General features: G+C 44.6%; 1 protein-coding gene across 8 annotated transcripts in view; it reads left to right on the top strand.

Moving 5' to 3' along the window:
* The window catches only part of DIP2C (disco interacting protein 2 homolog C), a 635,214-nt gene that overhangs the window by 475,456 nt on the left and 140,547 nt on the right, over positions 1-19,211 (top strand). For all 8 annotated transcript variants that reach the window (XM_068235828.1, XM_068235830.1, XM_068235833.1 and 5 more), the window contains one exon: positions 5,445-5,584. In XM_068235828.1, the coding sequence (XP_068091929.1) occupies positions 5,445-5,584 (140 nt within the window). The remainder of the gene's footprint in view (positions 1-5,444; positions 5,585-19,211) is intronic.

The following is a 19,211-nucleotide window of genomic DNA, read 5'->3' on the forward strand; positions in this document are numbered from 1 at the left end:
GCTGGGACTGCAGTGATCCAGTCCACTTAGCAGGAGAATGGGTTTGACTGCTCTGCCAGCTGAAGCCACACCTCCTTACTAGATATTGCTCTCTAGGCGTGTCTTCAGCAGGCAGAATGGTTGGCTCTAAGCTTTAAAGAGGAACTCAATTGAAAATAACGTATAAACAAGTGCTTTATTTTTACAATAGTGCTTTATAAATGATTTAGTCAGTGTTTGCTCATTGTAAAATCTTTCCTCTCCCTGATTTTCATTCTGACATTTATCACATGATGACATTTTTACTGCTGGCAGGTGGTGTCACTGGAAGGAGATGCTGCTTGCTTTTTTGGCAGTTGGAAACAGCTGTTATTTCCCACAATGCAACAAGGCTCCCACAGTGTGATGTCAGTACCTCGGTGCTGTGAAATCTATAGTAATGTGACAGAGTAGGGACAATGTTTATATAAAAAAAAAATTAAATGATTACTTACCTGAATAAAACTATTTTTTTCTTTAGCTCCACCCACATATTCTTTTTGTCACTGCTGTGGAAGTATAGGTGAGCCGTCACAACTCTGTCCCCTGCTGATTTCCCCTCATGGCTGATGACTCATGATCTGCCCATCCCACCCCAAGGATTACTTACCTGTCCTCTTAATAATGTAGAGAGGTGCAGGGTGGAAGAGTCAGAACAATCCGGTACTCCCAGCTGCTCCCCACTATTAAACATGGGAACAAAGGGGACCAGTGGATGGTCCCTCACAAATAAGGGAGGGGGGGGGGCAGGGATTTGGGCACAGTGAGCACACTACCAGTATTAACTGAGGAGATGATCTGTGAATTGGTGCTGAAAACAATTTTTGTTTCTAATATTGAAATAATAATTATTTTTTTTAACAAAGGAAATGTATTTCTTGCTACGAGTATAAACCTGCAAAATGCTTTCAATAATGTAACCCTGTACTACTGTTTTAAGGCAATTATACTGTCAGTCTTCATATGTACAGTAACTTACTTTTGCATGAATACATAGCTGAACTAAAGGTGTTCTTTTTAATGCGTTGACCTGGAATTCTGCTGTAACAAAAGTGAAGCGGGCTGTGGGGCGCACAATCATGTGACTCCAGGAAGCCGCCAAGCTCGCAGTCAGATAAGCTGCGCTTCTATTGACATCCCTCAGAAAGCAAAGACATATAACTGTCATGCCTCACGGATTCGCTCCACTCTGTTCTACGCTGATAACCAGAAATGTGCTGCTAGGTTAATTGGTGTCTGACCAAAACTGACCCCACTGTGAGCATCTTTTGTGACAATAGGGAGGATGTTAGATTGTAAGCTTCTGTGAGACAGATGTGTTTGTATACATTGCAGTGTACTGCAGCACATAATAGAGCTGTACAAATATGGGAGGAAAACAGCACGGGGGAGGGGGGGATGCTACGTATGTTTCATTTACACAGATTTGAAATTGCATGATCGAGCAGATAAGCCCCCTGTCTATGGCAAATTATAGCATGAGTCACACAGTTGTCAGATTTCATGCAGTCAAGACCAGATTTCTGGGAAGGCATAAAGGCCAGGGCCTTGGGTAGAATCAGTAGAAGGGCGGCAGGACTCAGGATAAAGATACGAGGATTCAAAAGTATATCATCTCTCCTGTTCTGCAGGAAACTAACATCCTCCAAGTGGTAGACAGGTCATGTGTATGCTCAGTGTGTATTTTATCCCATAAGTGGGGCTTGCACTCTTTTGCAGGTAAGCACTCATCTGTTTGTTTTTAAGTAGCGCTGTTCATTTCTTTGCTATGTTTTAATTTATTTCTGGTCAGCTGCTCCCACTTAACAGTTTTGCCTTTGGTGTATATGCAGAGCCTCTGTTTGAGTTCAAGGTGCGTTTGTAGTTTCTGAGGGGGCTCAGCGCATCTCTGGGCAGAGGCCATTCAGAGGCGGCCTGGTCTGGTGATGCGCTGATCCCACTTTTTTGCGCAATTCTCAATTTTACTTGGTAGGGCGCCCAGGCTATGCATATGCATAGGTAGGATTTAGTTAGTGTTAGGTCCCCTCCCATGGAGGAAAGACTTCTTCGACAGTGGGAGGGACAAGTACTTAACAAGTTGCATGCAAGCTGTTATAGGAAACTAACATCCTCCAAGTGGTAGACAGGTCATGTGTATGCTCAGTGTGTATTTTATCCCATAAGTGGGGCTTGCACTCTTTTGCAGGTAAGCACTCATCTGTTTTAAGTAGCGCTGTTCATTTCTTTGCTATGCTCTCCTGTTCTGCAGTCAGCTGTAGGGATGGGTGAAAAAACAAGGGGTGGGGGGAGAGCGCACTCAGGTTGTCATTCAATAAAAATGGCCAGCCGGCCGAGGAATATTCTCACCTGGATCTGTGGCTGACTGTCCCATATGGGGAGGCCAGCAGAAAGGCTTTGTCCCACTTGGACCGGAGACCATGTCTTGGCAGAAGTCCTCCTCCACTAGGTGTGCAGACGATGGCCTCACTCAGAGCTGTACTGGCAGGCCGCTGCTCTGGTATATTTTCCACCTAGTCCTAGTGCTGTGATGCCGCTATAGACGGCTGCACTGCCAGGCAGTGGCGGGTGGGAAGAGTGTGTATGATGGCTGAAGCTCTGCCAAGGTGAGAGAATCAGAACGCAGGCGGTTGGAGCGGGAGCTGAGGTGCTCCATGGTGATGTAACTGTCAGAGGAGGCTCTGCACTAGTCTGTGGGACCTACACAAGCAGGACACAGCTGGTGAGAACAGTTAAGCAATTTGCCAGTGCCAAGTGTGTGCAAGTAGGAAAAAAATGGCGGCTGCCGTATGAACCAAAAGTAAAACTTTAAATGTATCAAGCAGCACCATCTGACGACAACTACACAGACTTGCACAGTATTGTCAAGATCGCTCCCTCTGTCCAGCACAGGGGTTTAGGCTCCTTTCCTCTTCACTGTTCCGCAGTCACTCTTCATTGCTCTGCAGCCTGATTTCCAGAGTTCCTTGCATTTCTCTCAGGGCTCGTTTCCACTATAGCGAATCCGCATGCAGGCACCGCATGTGGATTTTCATAGGCAATACAAGTGGATGGGATTGTTTCCACTTGTGCGTCGTGCGGGTGCGTTTTGGCATGCGGGGGAAATCTGCAGAGCAGTCAGATTTCGCGTGCGGCAGGAATGCGGGCGAATCGCCCGCAATGCTTTTAATAGGGAAATCGCATGCGGCTTTGTCATGCGGATTTCCCCGCAATTTCGCTTGCGATTTCGCATGAAATGCAATGGAACTTTGCACAGGCAGTGACATGGTTAAATTCGCCTGGCTCCTTGCCATGCGAAATCGCGGGGAAATCCGCATGCGGAAACGCATCCGCATGCGATTTCGTCCGCGGTGGAATCCAGGCGATTCCGCACCGCAACAGTGGAAACGAGCCCTCACTTCCTGGGAGTGCGGTGTGATGACTGGAGGTCTGACTGGATAAATGGATAGGATAGAGGCGCCCAATGCATACAGAAATAGTGTTTCTATTGACGACCTATATAAAAAAGAGTGGTAATTGCTTACCTCTCCAGAAGTACACCAGTTCAGTTGAACTGGTGTTCTTATCTTCTGGAGAGGTAACCAATTTCCTCTTTTTTTTTTAAATTGGTCGTCAATAGAATTGCTATTTCTGTATGCATTGTGCACCTCCATCGTACGCATTTATGGTGATTAGATTGTGAGCTCCTTCGAGGGTCAGTCAGTGACAGGAATAAATACATTGTGTAAAAGCGTACTTTATTTATATCAGAATGGCAGAATGGGAAAGTTTGGAAGAGGGACCAGCATGGCAATAAAGCGAGCAGCATTTTATAAAACAAAAACTTTATTTTTTTTTATCAGCAACCGCTGTTGGTTGTCTTTAACAGCTTGACAAAGCGTTGCCTGTTGATAGCAGCTCATAGATGCCGATGGTGCTGAATAGGAAAGCCTTGTTAACAAAAATAAAGGCAGAGTGGGAAAGAAAATCAATACACTGAATGTAAACTGATCATCATTTTTTTAAAATGGATATTCTTAGCTGCAGTGAATGCTGGGACACCTACACAAGCCATGCATTGCTTCGCCTCCCTCTGCACAGCAACAATATACCACCAAGTTATTTTTACACCTCGGAAAATGACATCAGGAAAATAGGAAAGGCTTTTAATATGCTTTACGGAGCGTGATTTGCTGCTTCGTGGTAATTGCTGCTCCGATACGATGGGAACGTAGCCTATTTGTAAATCATTAGTGAATGCAAAGGAAATGCACGCAGTGAGTTCTTGTAATGAATTACTGGATGCTGGCTTTATGGCAGTATGATGGTGCATTACTCATAAATCATTAGTAACTGTTTTTTTTTCTGGATAAATTGCCTCTTCTGAAAGCTCAGTGTCTTTCTAGAATGTATGTACTATTAACAAGAGCAGTTTATATGCAACTGACTGAAGTTAAAGGGGCACTATGGCAAAAATGATGCTGTTCCATTATCCCCACCATCAGTTATTTAATATGGACAACATACATTTCTCCATAGTGCATGTGTTAAAAAAAATAGCTCCAAACACTGATTCTTTTCCTCTACACAGCTGATCTGCATCATTAAATCAACTATTCCTGACGCTGATGCCACCGATAGCTGTTGCCTTCTCTTTACTAACTGCTAGCAGCCTTCTGTCTTTCTCTGCCACAGCTGATTTGTAACGTGGCTCACACACTCCAGAGCCATGTTGTTGCTTCTCACATGTAGCTATAGCTAAGTAACTAATTAGCCATCTGTTTATTTAGTTACCTAATATCTAAAATATCTTTCTAATATTTAAAATGTAGTCAAGATTTACCCTCTACTCCAACAGATTAGTAACACCAAATAAACTTCTAAGGACGAAAAATTATTTTATAAAAAGTTGAACATTATTGAAAAGGTTAATAGATTGTGTTTCAATTTACTTGCCCAAAGACTCCTTACTGCTTTTACATACTGGCTTCAGCTGGGATTTGAACCCTGGTCAAAGGCTCAAATCCCACATCAAAGGCAACAACCTTACCAATACACTATCCAGCTGACCATAGATTCTATGTTGCGCTATACAGACATGCTAGCTCAGCTATTATTATTGTGTATTTATATAGCGCTGATATCTTCTGATACAGGAACCAGTGTGACTTTAAACTAAAGGTAGAGTGTTTTCCTTACTAAGAAGCTTTTTCAATGAACTAAATGATATTGACCACCTGTGCAATGGCAACTCGCAGCAATGTTGTACTCTGAGCTCTGACTTTTAATTTTTACACAGATGACATTATTTTGGGACAAAAGCGAGTAGGATAACTCTATGGGCAATAAAGTGTTTCGAAACAAGTTTTTATAAAATGTAATGCCTGCCTAACATTTTGTTATGCCTTCTTGAAAACATAAGATTAAACTTCAGTTTTTGTTCCCTGCAGGCCGACTGATGACAGCAACCAGCCTCCAGGCAGGGGGGTACTCTCCATGCAGGGACTCACGTATGGGGTCATCCGGGTGGACTCAGAAGAGAAGCTTTCTGTGCTTACAGTGCAGGATGTTGGGACGGTGATGCCCGGTGGTGAGGAAACATTATAACTAATATTTATTTTAATGTGTGTTTTTAAATAAGGTTTATACTGTACATCAACAATCTTAGCCACAGTTTCTGTCTTAACCTCTTGAGGTCCACGGGCTTAAACCCCCCCTAAAGACCAGTCCATTTTTCACACATTGGGCATCTGCAGCTTTAAGGCCTTGCTGCAGGGCCGCACAACTCAGCACACAAGTGATTTCCCCCCCCCCCCTTTCTCCCCACCAACAGAGTTATATTTTCATAATACATTTTACTATTTCTTATGTATTTTTGTAGTCCCCCCACCAGCCATTCAGCGCGATCGGCTGTCATTGGCTTGGCCTATGACAGCAGATCGCTTCCCTGTCGCCCAGGGGGACAGCCGTGTCACACGGCGGTCCCCAGTGCAGCGCTGCCATAGATCGCATCACTGTATTAATTAAATAGACAACGTTTTTGCCGTCTATCAGCGATCGCCGCTGGGAGACTGAAGGCGGAGCGGAGCGCCATCATCCAAGCGGAGAGGCGCGCGATCTCCTGCAAACCATGCCCCAAGGTCTTTACGCCGATCGGCGTTAGGTGGTCCTGGGGCTGGCGCCGTGCACACGCCCATCACTTCACTTTTTCTCTTACGTTTTCTCCTAGGAGATAATTTTTCATCTTCTACTTAAAATAACTTTTCCTCACTCTGCAACTGAAAAGCACCAAACTGTAGGTGAAGAAATACTGTCATAATTATCACGGCTGTGGAGTGGGTACAAAAATCATCCAACTTACACGCCGACTCCTTAGTTTATGAAACCACAGACTCTGACTACAGATACCCAAAAATTGCTCCAACTTCACAGACCTGTTAATTATTTTGAGTATTTTCTTGCTGGCTGGTGGCTTAAAAGGCATTTTAGTTAGACTGTAAAACTTAAAGGGACTCCGAGCAGTGCAGAAACTATGGAAAGATGCATATCATTTTAAATCTCTCTTTCTCCTCTTTCCAATGATATATAAACCACCACCCTACGTCTTTTAGTTTTCGCTATTTTCGTGATTGAAATTGCCGCGACCGCGATTTCGATCGCGAAAATAGAGAAAACTAAAAGGTGTAGGGCACCGATTTAGGTGTCGTCAAAAAGAGGAGAAAGAGAGCTTTAAAATGATATCCATCAAGCCATAGTTATATTGTATTACACAGGACGACACTTTCCCCAGTGTCAGCAGCTCCATTCTGCTGAATGCAGCTGCTGACTTTGACAAAAAGTCGCCCTGTGTAATACAATATAACTATGGCTTGATGGATATCATTTTAAAGCTCTCTTTCTCCTCTTTCTGACGACACCTAAATCGTTGCCCTACACCTTTTAGTTTTCTCTATTTTCGCGATCGAAATCGCGGCCGCGGCAATTTCAATCGCGAAAATAGCGAAAACTAAAAGGCGTAGGGTGGCGGTTTATATATCATTGGAAAGAGGAGAAAGAGAGCTTTAAAATGATGTGCATCTTTCCATAGTTTCTGCACTGCTCGGAGTCCCTTTAAGAGAACTACTGAAGTGGATCGGGTCCTGTTTGTGTTTTTTTTTGGGGGGGGGGGGGGAGAGCAGCTAGTTGGTGATGGACCTTTGTAGCCAAGTTCTGACTCAACTTACAACAAGCCAAAACGAGTACCAGTCTGCCAGTTGCACATATCTCTAGGTATATGGTAAACTGGTGTTCCTGTATTGTGTGATCTATGATAATATAAATATCCACAGATGCACATACATAGTGATGGGTAATGTGCATACGACCTACTGTGGATCCTGTCATTTTTCAATAGAGACCTTGGATGACAAAAAAAAAATTTGACAAAGGCACCACCGCTATGATTTTATGTGCAGCGGCCACTGGAATTTACTCTCCATATTAAGAATACTATTTGCTACTTAATTACTCTTCCGTCCCCTTACTATACATACTGAGTTTCCAATGCCCCGTGTGTGGCAGCATTATAGTGTCCTCTACCTTGCATTCAAATTCTCAGTATCGTCCCCCTCCCCCCCCCCCCCCCTTTAATCATCTGTTCTGGCTTCTAGAGTAGCACCATATATTATCCCAGCCTTTCAAGCATGTTTGACCGCAAAAAAAAGACTTGGACTGCACTGAGATCTTTGGCAAATAATCTGACTGACTAAACAGAGCCCATTTAGAACACAGTGTGACCACTGGCAGGTCTTGAACTGCCCTCAGGTGGTTCTGTAGCTACTCACTGGACTGCTGCTCTGTGACCACTGACTGCAATTCTGGTTGGATCCAGGCTCAGCTTTTAGCCTGAGTGTAGAAGTATTTTTTTTTTAGTTGTTGGTTGTTGTTGTTTTTTTGTTTTTTGGAACAAATAAGAAGTGTGGCTGTCAGGCAACTGGTATTGTTTAAAAGGAAATAAATTTGGTTGTGTCCATAATGGGGCATAACTACAAATCCAGCAAACATTTTATGGGTCTGTCCAATGTTCACACAGTTACCCTTGCCTACACCTGGTGACATTCACAGCCCGTGTCATAAAACAAGTGAGGACATCAATCTTCACACCCATAACAAGTGTAGCCACAAAAACACCCGATTTGTAGGATGGGCCACTTTATCTGGAGCCCTGGGCTTCCCTTTTCCCCTGTAGTTATGCCCCGGCTCCATATCTCTCACCTCAGGTTCACTTTAGGCAGAGCGCTGAACATCTTGATTAATCGCATTAACCAATGTGATATTGCTCCCTCTATCTCATCTGTTTCCCAGACAGCTGCGCCTGACCCCCTTCTCCAGTTACGCTCCGAAACACAATGTCCTGTATTTGTTTTTCACTGGAGTATTTGCCTCTAAATCTAGAGATAGCTATCAAGTCAAGGTATATGTGTTGGGAGCCCTCAGTTATATTTTCCTGTGGTCATTTGAGGCTAGAGTCTCGGGTGTGCCAGAGGGAAAAAATGCACAGCTGAACTAACCGCACTGTTTCAGGCATTCTGTTGAGGAAGAAAAAGTGGACCATGTAAAAGATGCCTTCAGAGAAGATTGCTTGCAGCTGCCGCAAGCTCTGATCTCATTCCCTGCCAGCAGGACAACGCAGCCTCCAAACTTCACTTTTCTCTTTCCTGTTTTTCAAATTACAAAACCAAATTGTTTTCCTAATTTTTGTTTTAATTTCTCTTGCTGTATGATAAGTACAATTAAATAAATCAGTGCATGTTTACGTACCATGAAATACATATTGACTCGGCTATGTAAACATGCAATAAATACAAGCACAAAAATAAACACGGCAATCTTCTGATGAGGGGAAGCCTAAACGAATGACATCACTTTTCACGGCCAGGAGTCGCAAGCAAGAAATATTCTGACAGCAGCAGCAGCAGCAGTTGCTTTTTAACCCTATTGGTCTGTCTGGTCCATATGGTCTGTCTGGTCCATAAACTCCAACTCGTGAGTTCCGGAAACTGAGACGAAAAAAGACACCAGGAGCGCCAGTATCATATTTTAGACAGAGCGATAACTTGAGCTGTGAATTACTACTAATTACTACAAGTCTGGATTGCTAAAAGACAAGCACAAGTGCAAGTGTAAAATACCATCTCCATGCCGATCTGTCAAAGATCTTCTAGGATGTTTGCTCCTCAAAAACAAAAAAAATCTCTGGATAGTAGTGAACCAGGGAAAGATACTGGAATGCAACACAAAACCTGACACTTTCTCCACCCAAAGGAATGTTTACAATCTCTTTTGGAAGTGTGGTTTTGTATTATTTAGGCCCTACTTACACTTAATGAGTTTAGTTGCGTTGCTTCCCATATGCCAATATAGGACGCAACGCAACTCAATGCAACTCAACGCAGCGCCTTAAGTGTAAATTGGCCTAATCCTTTTGGTGGAGTAGGAACTGATGGGAAACGGATATTATTATTGTATTTATAAAGAGCCAACATATTATGCAGCACTGGATTTCGCTACCGGTGCTTAGAGCGTTGTCGGTTTTTGTTACTCTCCCGGGTGTCGCTAGCACAGACTTTCAGTTTAATTGCTTTTGCTGGTTCTGCTGAACCCTCAGCTGCCTCAGGTTATGTCATCCAATTTCAGCTTTTCTTGCATAGATTAATTTCAGGTGTAATCCCAGCCAATACCTTGGTCAGCTTTTTTTACTACTAATAAGTCTATTTATAATAAGAGTAGGATGGTATTAACAACTACAGAGATAGAGATGTGTGTGTGTATATATATATATATATATCAGCAATATGATATGTACAATCTATCGCTATGGGACCATTCTCACTGCAGCGGTTGTGCATTATATAAATCAGCATTTTTGGAGCGACTGCAAAGTTCAATCACCAACAAATTGCAATGCAAAATCGTTTTGTGCATTCTGCAGTTGCAAATATGAACCTGCCTGATTTGCGATTTTGCGTCTCAATTTTTTTTCTATGGTTGTCAGGAAGATAGGAATCACATCGTGAGCGCTCCGAAAATGCTTGTTTGTGATTTTTGCATATCGCAACGCTGCATTTCGAATAGTTTAATTGAAATACAGTACATTGCCATAATGCTTTGCCGATTGCTGGCAAAATGCTCCAGTGTGTATGGGGCCTAAAAGTGAATAGTTGAGTCAAATAGTGCATATACAAAGGAACACTGGTTACAATAATGTAGTCCTAGCAATAGAAAATTATTTAGGCTGGAGTGATCATTGGAGGTGATTTGCATATTCAGCAATGATGCATTGTGAGGTCATCTCAGAACTCACTCCAACCTAAATAATCACAAATACCGCATTTTTCGGACCATAAGATGCTCCGGACCCATAAGACACTCACTCACTGTGGCAGCGGTTGCCGCACACATCACTAAAGTGGACACTTCCATGCGGGGATCTCCCGCTGCCACGCAATCCCCCGACATGCAGAGCTCGATGCCCAGCCACACAAGTCCAAAGAGATAACTTGCATGCAGAAATTACCCGGTGACAAGCCATCCTCCGAAATGCACTGCGCGAACCACAACACATACCAGGAGGAGACGAGCGGAGTCCGTATAATGACATCTGGTGCCGGGATCCCGCTGGATCACGCTCGCACATAGTGATGCAGTGATTATGCAAGCAGTAAGTCTTGGAGGACTCAGAGCTCCGGCATGAGACTTAAAGGGAACCTGAACTGAGTAAAATTATTTAAAATAAACACATGATGTAGCTGCAAATGAATATTACATACCACTGTATTTTTGCCCCCACTTTTGGGGGAGAAAAAGTGCGTCTTATGGTCCAAAAAATACGGTACCTTCTGTTTTAAGAAGGCAAACTTCTGTTTTACAGAGCAAGATCATCACCCACTAAAGCCCCCCTTGCATTTTTACTCACTGGGGCTCTTAATCTTGGGGGTTCAATTATTGCCTCTCTTCCCCTTCCCAGGTGGATTGCACAGCATCTCCCTGCACTAGGGCTGACTTCTAGCTGTCTGGGTACCAGTTTAATGATGGTCCACACATACCATTCCCACCCCCTTCCACAACCCCCTACTCTGCATGCCACAATACTGTGACCTATGACCCATGCCATGGGTCACACATTCCATCCCCGCCCACTTCCACAACCCCCACTCTGCATGCCACAATACTGTGACCTATGACCAATGCCATGGGTCACTCATACCACCGCCCCCCTTTTCCACAACCCCCTACTCTGCATGCCACAATGCTGTGACCCAGTTGCGTAGCTAAGGAGCTGTGGACCCCAATGCAAGTTTTACATTGGGGCCCCCCAAGCATTCTATAGATAAAAATTGATACGGTGCACCAAAACCTGCCAGGGACAACTACAGTGTCAGGAGTACAAGAAGGGGATAGGAAAAGGATTTGTTAATGATTACCACAATTGAAAGTATCTATAGAAGTGATTATTATGAGCACAGGACCAATAGAGAGCTAATACTGTAGTTGAGGGAGGGCCCTTCGGTTGCAACCTCTGCACCCCCTATTGCTACGCCCCTGCTGGGACCTATGACCCATGCCATGGGTCACACATACCATCCCTACCCACTTCCACAACTCCCTACTCTGCATGCCACAATACTGTGACCTATGACCCATGCCATGGGTCACACATACCATCCCTACCCACTTCCACAACTCCCTTCTCTGCATGCCACAATACTGTGACCTATGACCCATGCCATGGGTCACTCACTCATACCATCCCTACTCACTTCCACAACCCCCTACTCTGCATGCCACAATACTGTGACCTATGACCCATGCGATGGGTCACTCACTCATACCATCCTCACCCGCTTCCACAACCCCCTAATCTGCATGCCACAGTAGTGTGACCGGTGACCAATGCCATGGGTCACTCATGCCTACCCCACCCCCTTTCACAACCCCGTACTCTGCATGCTCTAATACTTTGACCTATGACCCATTCTATGGCAAAGCCCTCTCCTTTCACCTTAAAGGGAATCCGTAATAAAAGAAACATCCCCTGGGTGGTACTTACCTCAGGAGGGGGAAGCCTCTGGACCCTAATGAGGTTAACCCATCCTCTTCAGCCTCCTGGATCCCACGCAGAAAGTCCCAGAACTCCACGTGCTCTAATATTTACCTTTTGGGCTCCAGCTCAGGCGCAGTAGAAGTTCTCTGTTTGGGCTCCGGCTGAAATTGTCGAGCCCCATTGGGTCCGCTCTGCTACACAGGCTGTACTGCGCAGTAGAGCGGACCCGATCTGGCTGGGCTATTTCTGCTGGAGCCTGAGTGAAGAGCTTCTACTGCGCCTGCACTGGAGCCCTGAAGGTAAATATTGCTACGCACTGCTGCCTCTGCGCCTGCACAGTGCTTGTAGGAGCTTGTTGGGGAGGGTGAAAGCCTCATTCGGATCCCGAGGCTTCCCTCTCCCAAGGGACCTTATAGGGGCTGTTTTTTGTTTTGTTACAGGAGTACTTTGATGGGACAGAGTAGGATGTAACAGTCATATCCCCCCCTGATGGTTGGTAAGCTGAGGAAATGATTGACGTATGCCACACTCTCTTCAGAAGGTGTTATGATGGTCTTTTACCAGAAGATGTTGCTACACCAGATGGTTTTAATAAGCCAGCAGTGTACTATTAAAGAGAAACTCCGACCAAAAATTGAACTTGATCCCAATCAGTAGCTGATACCCCATTTTACATGAGAAATCTATTCCTTTTCACAAACGGACCATCAGGGGGCGCTGTATGACTGATATTGTGGTGAAACCCCTCCCACAAGAAACCCCTCCCTCAAGAAAAGTTAGAACTTTTGGCAGTTTCCTGTCTGTGAACCTTGTTGCATTGTGGAAAATAGCTGTTTACAGCTGTTTCCAACTGCTAAAAACCATGCAGCATCTACATCACCTGCCAACAGTAAAATGTTCACTGGAGTTCCTCTTTAACATGCTCCTTGTACTTACGGCTTGAAGTACAAGTTGATATTTGGCCAGGTTTCTCCATGCATGGGTTCAGACAGTTCATATTCTTTACTCCATTCATTAAACTATGTAAATCTGATCTGATGTGAGCACTTTTCTGAAGTGTGTACACTTTTTGTATATATAGCTATGACAGTCAGTCGTCTGCAGTTTGGCCACGATAAAAGTCAGCTAAGTTTGTTTGTTATCTGCTTCTATAAACAATATAAGCAGTATTGCTACGGCTTTTTAAATACATTAGTTTAGCGCTTTGAAAGAAGTTTCACTGCAATATATTAAAGCATTATGTTTATTGATTTTTATTATGTCTGACGACTTTCCAAAATAAAGTCAAGGAAGTATGTCAAATACTCCATAGTCTTTGCAACTATATCCATGGAGGTTGAGGATTTTCTATTAGTCATAGTAACAAAAGCCTTTTTACAATTAATACCATGATAGAAACCCAGAGGCTGCAGTTCCTCACATGCCAGTCATAGGGTGGCATCTGTGACAGATAATCACCCTCCCTGTTCCTGAAACAAAGTTTGTGACCTATGCAACATGTGACCACCTACCCCATGTGACCATGCATGAGTCCAGCGATTGGCCATTCAAGTAGCTTTTAGCACAGGGTGGGGTTTCAACTTCATGTAACTGCAAGTCAGGAAATCCATCTTAGGGCTGGTGCACAATACAAGAGATTTTCTAAGCGGCTTGTGATTTTAAAAGCTCTTGCTAATGTTATCCTACCGTGTTTTCCTGAAAATAAAACACTGTCTTATATTAATTTTTCTTTCAAAATATGTGCTAGGGCTTATTTTCAGGGAGGTCTTATATTTTATGAGGGTAGCCAGATCCCCTTTTAGTAATTAGCCAGATTCCCTCCGTATACATGCAGATCTCTCTGTATATGGCCAGATCCCCTGTATATAGACAAGACAAATAACATTTATATCACGCTTTTCTCCGGGCGGACTCAAAGCGCCAGAGCAGCAGCCACTAGGGCATGCTCTATAGGCAGTAGCAGTGTTAGGGAGACTTGCCAAAGGTCTCCTACTGAATAGGTGCTGGCTTACTGAACAGGCAGAAACGAGATTCGAACCCTGGTCTCCTGTGTCAGAGGCAGAGCCCTTAACCATTACACCATCCAGCCAGATTCCCCTGTGTATAGCTAGATCTCCTGTGTATAGCCTGATCCCGATGTATATGGTCAGATCCCCCTGTATATAGGCAGATTCCCCCTGTATATAGGCAGATTCCCTGTATATAGGCTGATTCTCTCCCTCACCCACCCGCCAGCTTTACCTCATCTGTGCCTGGCTTCTGGCCCCCTCGTTAAAAAGTCGGATCCCCCCGCTGTTCATGCCCGGCATAATTAAAACCGCAGATCAGCAGTGAAGGCAGCTAAAGGCAGCTAATGCAGTCCAGTAAGCACTGCCATATACAGGAAGTGATCTTTGTTTACTTCCTGTACAGGGCGGCACTGTTACTAGACTGCATTAGCTGCCTTTTACCGCTGATCAGCGGTTTGAATTATGCCAGGCATGAGCAGCGGGGGAATGCAACCTTTTAACGAGGGGGCCAGGAGCCAGGCACAGATGAGGTAACACGTGGGGAGTGAGCAGGACCCCATCGCTGACCGTGTCCCCATCTGGTCCACAGCCACTAGGTCTTATTTTCAGGGGATGATTTAAATTCGGGGAAACACGGTATGTGTGTGTTCACATTGGAGCGATGTGGTTTTGTAAAATTCCTCCATAGCATTGCATTAGCAAGAGCTTTTATAATCTCTAGCATTTAAAAAGCTCTTGTAGTGTGCACCAGCCCAGACTTAGATTCTTTTTATGACAGAGAAGTTAGTCAAACTATCAGAAATTCTTAAAAGAAGGAGGAGCGCTCCTAGTGTAACATCGCTTTATTAAAACAATTGCGCAAAATAAAAATTCACTTACTAGATGTAAGGTGAATACAAGCATGTAAAATCCTTAAAAGTCCTTCCTTGGCGATCGCACCTCAGACTGCCGTGGCCATCGGAGTCGAGAGGGTCTGATGGAAAGTGACCCTGGATGCCCCAAGGAAAACCGTGTGCTGGCTGCGTTATAACGCGTTTCGGCGTTCCACGCCTTCATCAGATAACGCTGCCAGCTTGCACACTAGAGGCTTATATACTCTCCATTTGGAGGGAAATGTGTAATGGGGGGTGGGGACTGGTTAACTGTTCCCTCCCTTTTTGGAGGATGGTGTTTAAATGAGCCTGTCAATAGGTGGACAAATCTGTCCTTCATTTCAATGTTACAGCCCTGACATGGGCGTTTTTGTTGGGAGAAAAGGGATTGGATGGGACCCTGTCCATCAACAGCATGTCAAATGTAACATTATGTGTGACCACGGGGATCTGCTCAGCAGAGTGAATGGGCTGATGTTTGCCCTGTCGTGCCGTGGGTCCCGCAGAGACTGCCTGCGAGTCTCTTGCAAATACATAAATCTGTGCGGAAGGGGGGGCGATTGATATATCTCTGCCTGAAGGGAGGTGTCGGATAGAAGCGTGTAACTAGGCGGATCCGGCGGGGGGGCGTAGTTGAGGCATCATACTATCCCTCAATGTGCCCTTTGTGGATAGGGTAGATGCGGCCTGGTGTCCGTATATTGAACCAATGGCAAGCGTCATAGATACATGATGACCGCTGCCATTGGTAGACCTCTCGGGATGGGAGAGTGGAGGGGGCGTGGCTAAAGCACTCCGTGCCGTATCAAAAGCTGTTGTTCGGGCGGCTGCTATAGCCACCCGACTTTCACAGCTGAAAGGAGGTGGGAAAGAGGCGTGGTTGGAGCGCTGAGCGCCGCTATGGCAACCCGACTTTCACAGCTGAAAGGAGGTGGGAAAGAGGCGTGGTTGGAGCGCTGAGCGCCGCAACATCAGCTGCTGTTCGGGCCGCTATTATCGCAACCCGACCCTCGCAGCTGATAAAGGATACAGCGTGACTGTGTGACATCACAATGCGTCCCTCCTACGGGACGCACTGATGCCATGGCACCAGGCCCTGTTTAGGACGCCCTGGTTGAATACCATGGCAACCTAGACCAAAAAACATTTCGGAAAGCTATGTAAAGGAGAATAGTGGTAAATCTATGGAAGCAAAAGGGAATAACTTGTGGGTGGCTGAGTGTAACATTATCCACTCACGTATATGACACAAAGATCGTCTCTGTGTGCCAAAATTGCCATACATTTTGCATACATTAACACCAAAACTGGGATGTTGTTATATGTGAATAGTAAATGTGAATAATAAATGGGAAAACCTGACCAATAAACATTAACACATATAATCAATAAATGTAGATGTTGGTGGCGGGGGTGGGAAGAGGGGGGAGGGGAGGGGGGGGGGAAGGGACCGGGAAAGGAAAGGAAAGGAGACAGGAGAAGGGGGACGGGGGAAGGGAGGGGGAATGGTTTGAAAAGGGGGGGCGGGGGGGAGGGAAAAAGGGGGAGGGGGAACATAAAAACAAGGGGGGGGGGTTGGAGGATTGGAAACCAGGGGGGGGGGAAGGAAAGGGGGGGGGAGGAAAAGGGATGGACCGGTAAGGGAAGAGGGGAGGGGAAAAGGGAAGGTGGTGACACAGGAATTGTGGGCTGATGGGCCCCGAAAAGGTGTTTCAAACAAAGTTGGCTGTTTCCACTTCTTCGTTAAGGCCACCGGGTACCAACGTGTTTAACTTGAAGATCCAGTGAGCTTCTTGTTCACACAATTTTCTAAATCTCAGTCCACCTGGTATACTTGGGGGAATAGTTTCAAGCCCGAGAACTTCTAGAGTGTCCGTGCTCTGACCGTGATTCTCCAAAAAATGTCTGGGGACACTATGGCCCTGATTACCATCTTCGATGCCTCTTCGGTGTTCTCCAAACCGTTCTCTTAATGGTCTGGTGGTACGACCTACATAGTATTTTGGGCACCCGCAGATCAATAGATATACTACATGTGTGGTAGCACAGCTGATAAATTGCTTAACCTGAATTTTAACATTGTTTGCCTGTATGGAATTGAACCGATGCTTGATGTACTTGCAGCATTTGCATCTGGTTTCACCACACCTAAAATTCCCTTGAATACTGCCATCTTTGTTAGGTATCGTGTCTTTTTTAGGTCCAATATTGCTCTTTGCCACTTTATTTTTTAGGGATTTGGCTCGTCTATAGATAGTCTGTGGGCGTTGCGGGAGACATCGGTTTTAAATTGGATCTCGTAACAGGAGCGGCCAATTTGATTGTATGATTTGATTAATTTTAGAAGCGTTGGTATTATAAGGAGTGACAAACTGTGGACCCTTATATTTGTCAGATGTTATCTTTGTATTACTCCTTGCCGGTCCAATTGCTTCTTTCTTTTGATATTCAGTCTTAGCCTTCTGTATTATTCCTTTGTCGTGCCCCTTATCCAGGAATTTATTGGTAAGGTAATCCCCTTGAATCTCATAATCTTCATCCAATGTACAATTCCGTCGGAGCCGACAGAATTGGCTGCGGGGTATGTTGTTGATCCATCTTGGGTGGTGGCAACTTTCTTTATGCAGGAAGGAATTACCTGCTGTAGGCTTGAAGTGGGTCCTAGATGTTACTGTACCCTCTTCATTGTGTCCCAGTTCTAAATCCAAGAAAACAATAGTCTCATCGTTTTTCACTGATGTGAATTCTAATCCAAAGCTGTTGTTGTTACAGTATCTTGTGAATTGTTCAAAATCATCATGGGATCCATCCCATATGATTAAGATATCGTCAATATACCTTAGATATAGGGCGAGATTTGCTCCAAAGGGGTTCTTGTTCCAAATCTGATGTTCCTCCCAATATGCCATATATAGATTAGCAAAACTTGGAGCAAACCCCGCCCCCATAGCGGTACCACAGGTCTGTAAATAATGCTCCCCAGCAAATGAAAAATAGTTATGTGAAAGTGCGAACTCAAGCAGGTTGAGAATAAACTGTGCTTGCTCTGGGTGGAAGGTGCCCTCTGTAACCAAAAAATGTTGAACTGCCTCTAAACCCCTGGAATGAGGAATACAGGTGTATAATGAGCAAACATCAAGGGATGCCCATAAGTAGCCACTTTTCCACCTAAAGTTTTGAGGATGTCCAGCACGTAACTGGAATCTCTAGTGTATGACTTGGTGTTGACTACGATTGGCTGTAGAAATTCATCGATATATTTAGACAGAGGGGCTAGGATACTGTCCATACCTGCCACTATGGGTCTCCCTGGGGGGTTCTGTGCATTCTTATGAATTTTCGGTATATGATAAAAATAAGGAATTAACGGGTGTTCATTGTGGAGGAACCGATACTCTTCTTTGGTTATAATTCCTGCAATATTGGCCTTGGTGATCAGATCTTTTAAAGTTGCCTGAAAGGCCACAGTGGGGTCATCCTTAAGTTTAGTGTAGGTTGAAGCGTCTCCCAGCAGTCGCCAACCCTCCTCAAGGTATTTTAGCTGGTCTACAATGACAATCCCCCCTCCCTTGTCAGCCTGTCGGATGACTATATCTTTGTTGTCCATTAGTTGTTTCAGGGATTTCCTTTCTTCAAGACTCAAATTACTCTTCTTCATGGTACTGTGTGGGTTCCGTGGTTGACTACATAGGGCTTTAAATTGGCACCAGACGGCTTGATAAAAGTTGTTGATGTGGGGACCCTTGGCTTTAGTTGGATTGAAGACAGATTTTGGCTTAAAGCTACTTGTTTGTATTTCTGGAACTGTTAGTTCACTGAGCCAAAGATCTGCTTCGTCTGTTTGTTCGTCCAGCAATTCTTGCAAATCTTGTAGGGTGTTAGCATCTTGGGACCATATGTCAAGATCCCCAGAGTTTCTAGGGAACTTTGATGGTATTATTGCATTCTTGTTGTTTTCTTTCAGGCCAAAGAACCGTTGTAATGTTAACTTACGAATACATTTGTTCAAATCCTTAAACAACTGAAAGTCATTTGGTCCTGTAGTTGGGGCAAAATTAAGCCCTCTACTTAACAATGTTCTTTCACTTGAACTGAGTCTATGAGAGGATAAATTGAAGATTTTGATGGTGTCCATTCCCTTTTCCTTTATTCTGGATGTTTCTTTTCTTTTTTGTGCCTTACGGCCTCCTCGGGTTCCTCGTCTGATTCTAGCCCTCTTTTCCTTCCCGGTATGGGGGTTGGGGGTGGATCCGT

This window comes from Hyperolius riggenbachi, chromosome 5 (genome assembly GCF_040937935.1).
Source record: "Hyperolius riggenbachi isolate aHypRig1 chromosome 5, aHypRig1.pri, whole genome shotgun sequence".
Classification (NCBI taxonomy): Eukaryota; Metazoa; Chordata; class Amphibia; order Anura; family Hyperoliidae; genus Hyperolius; species Hyperolius riggenbachi.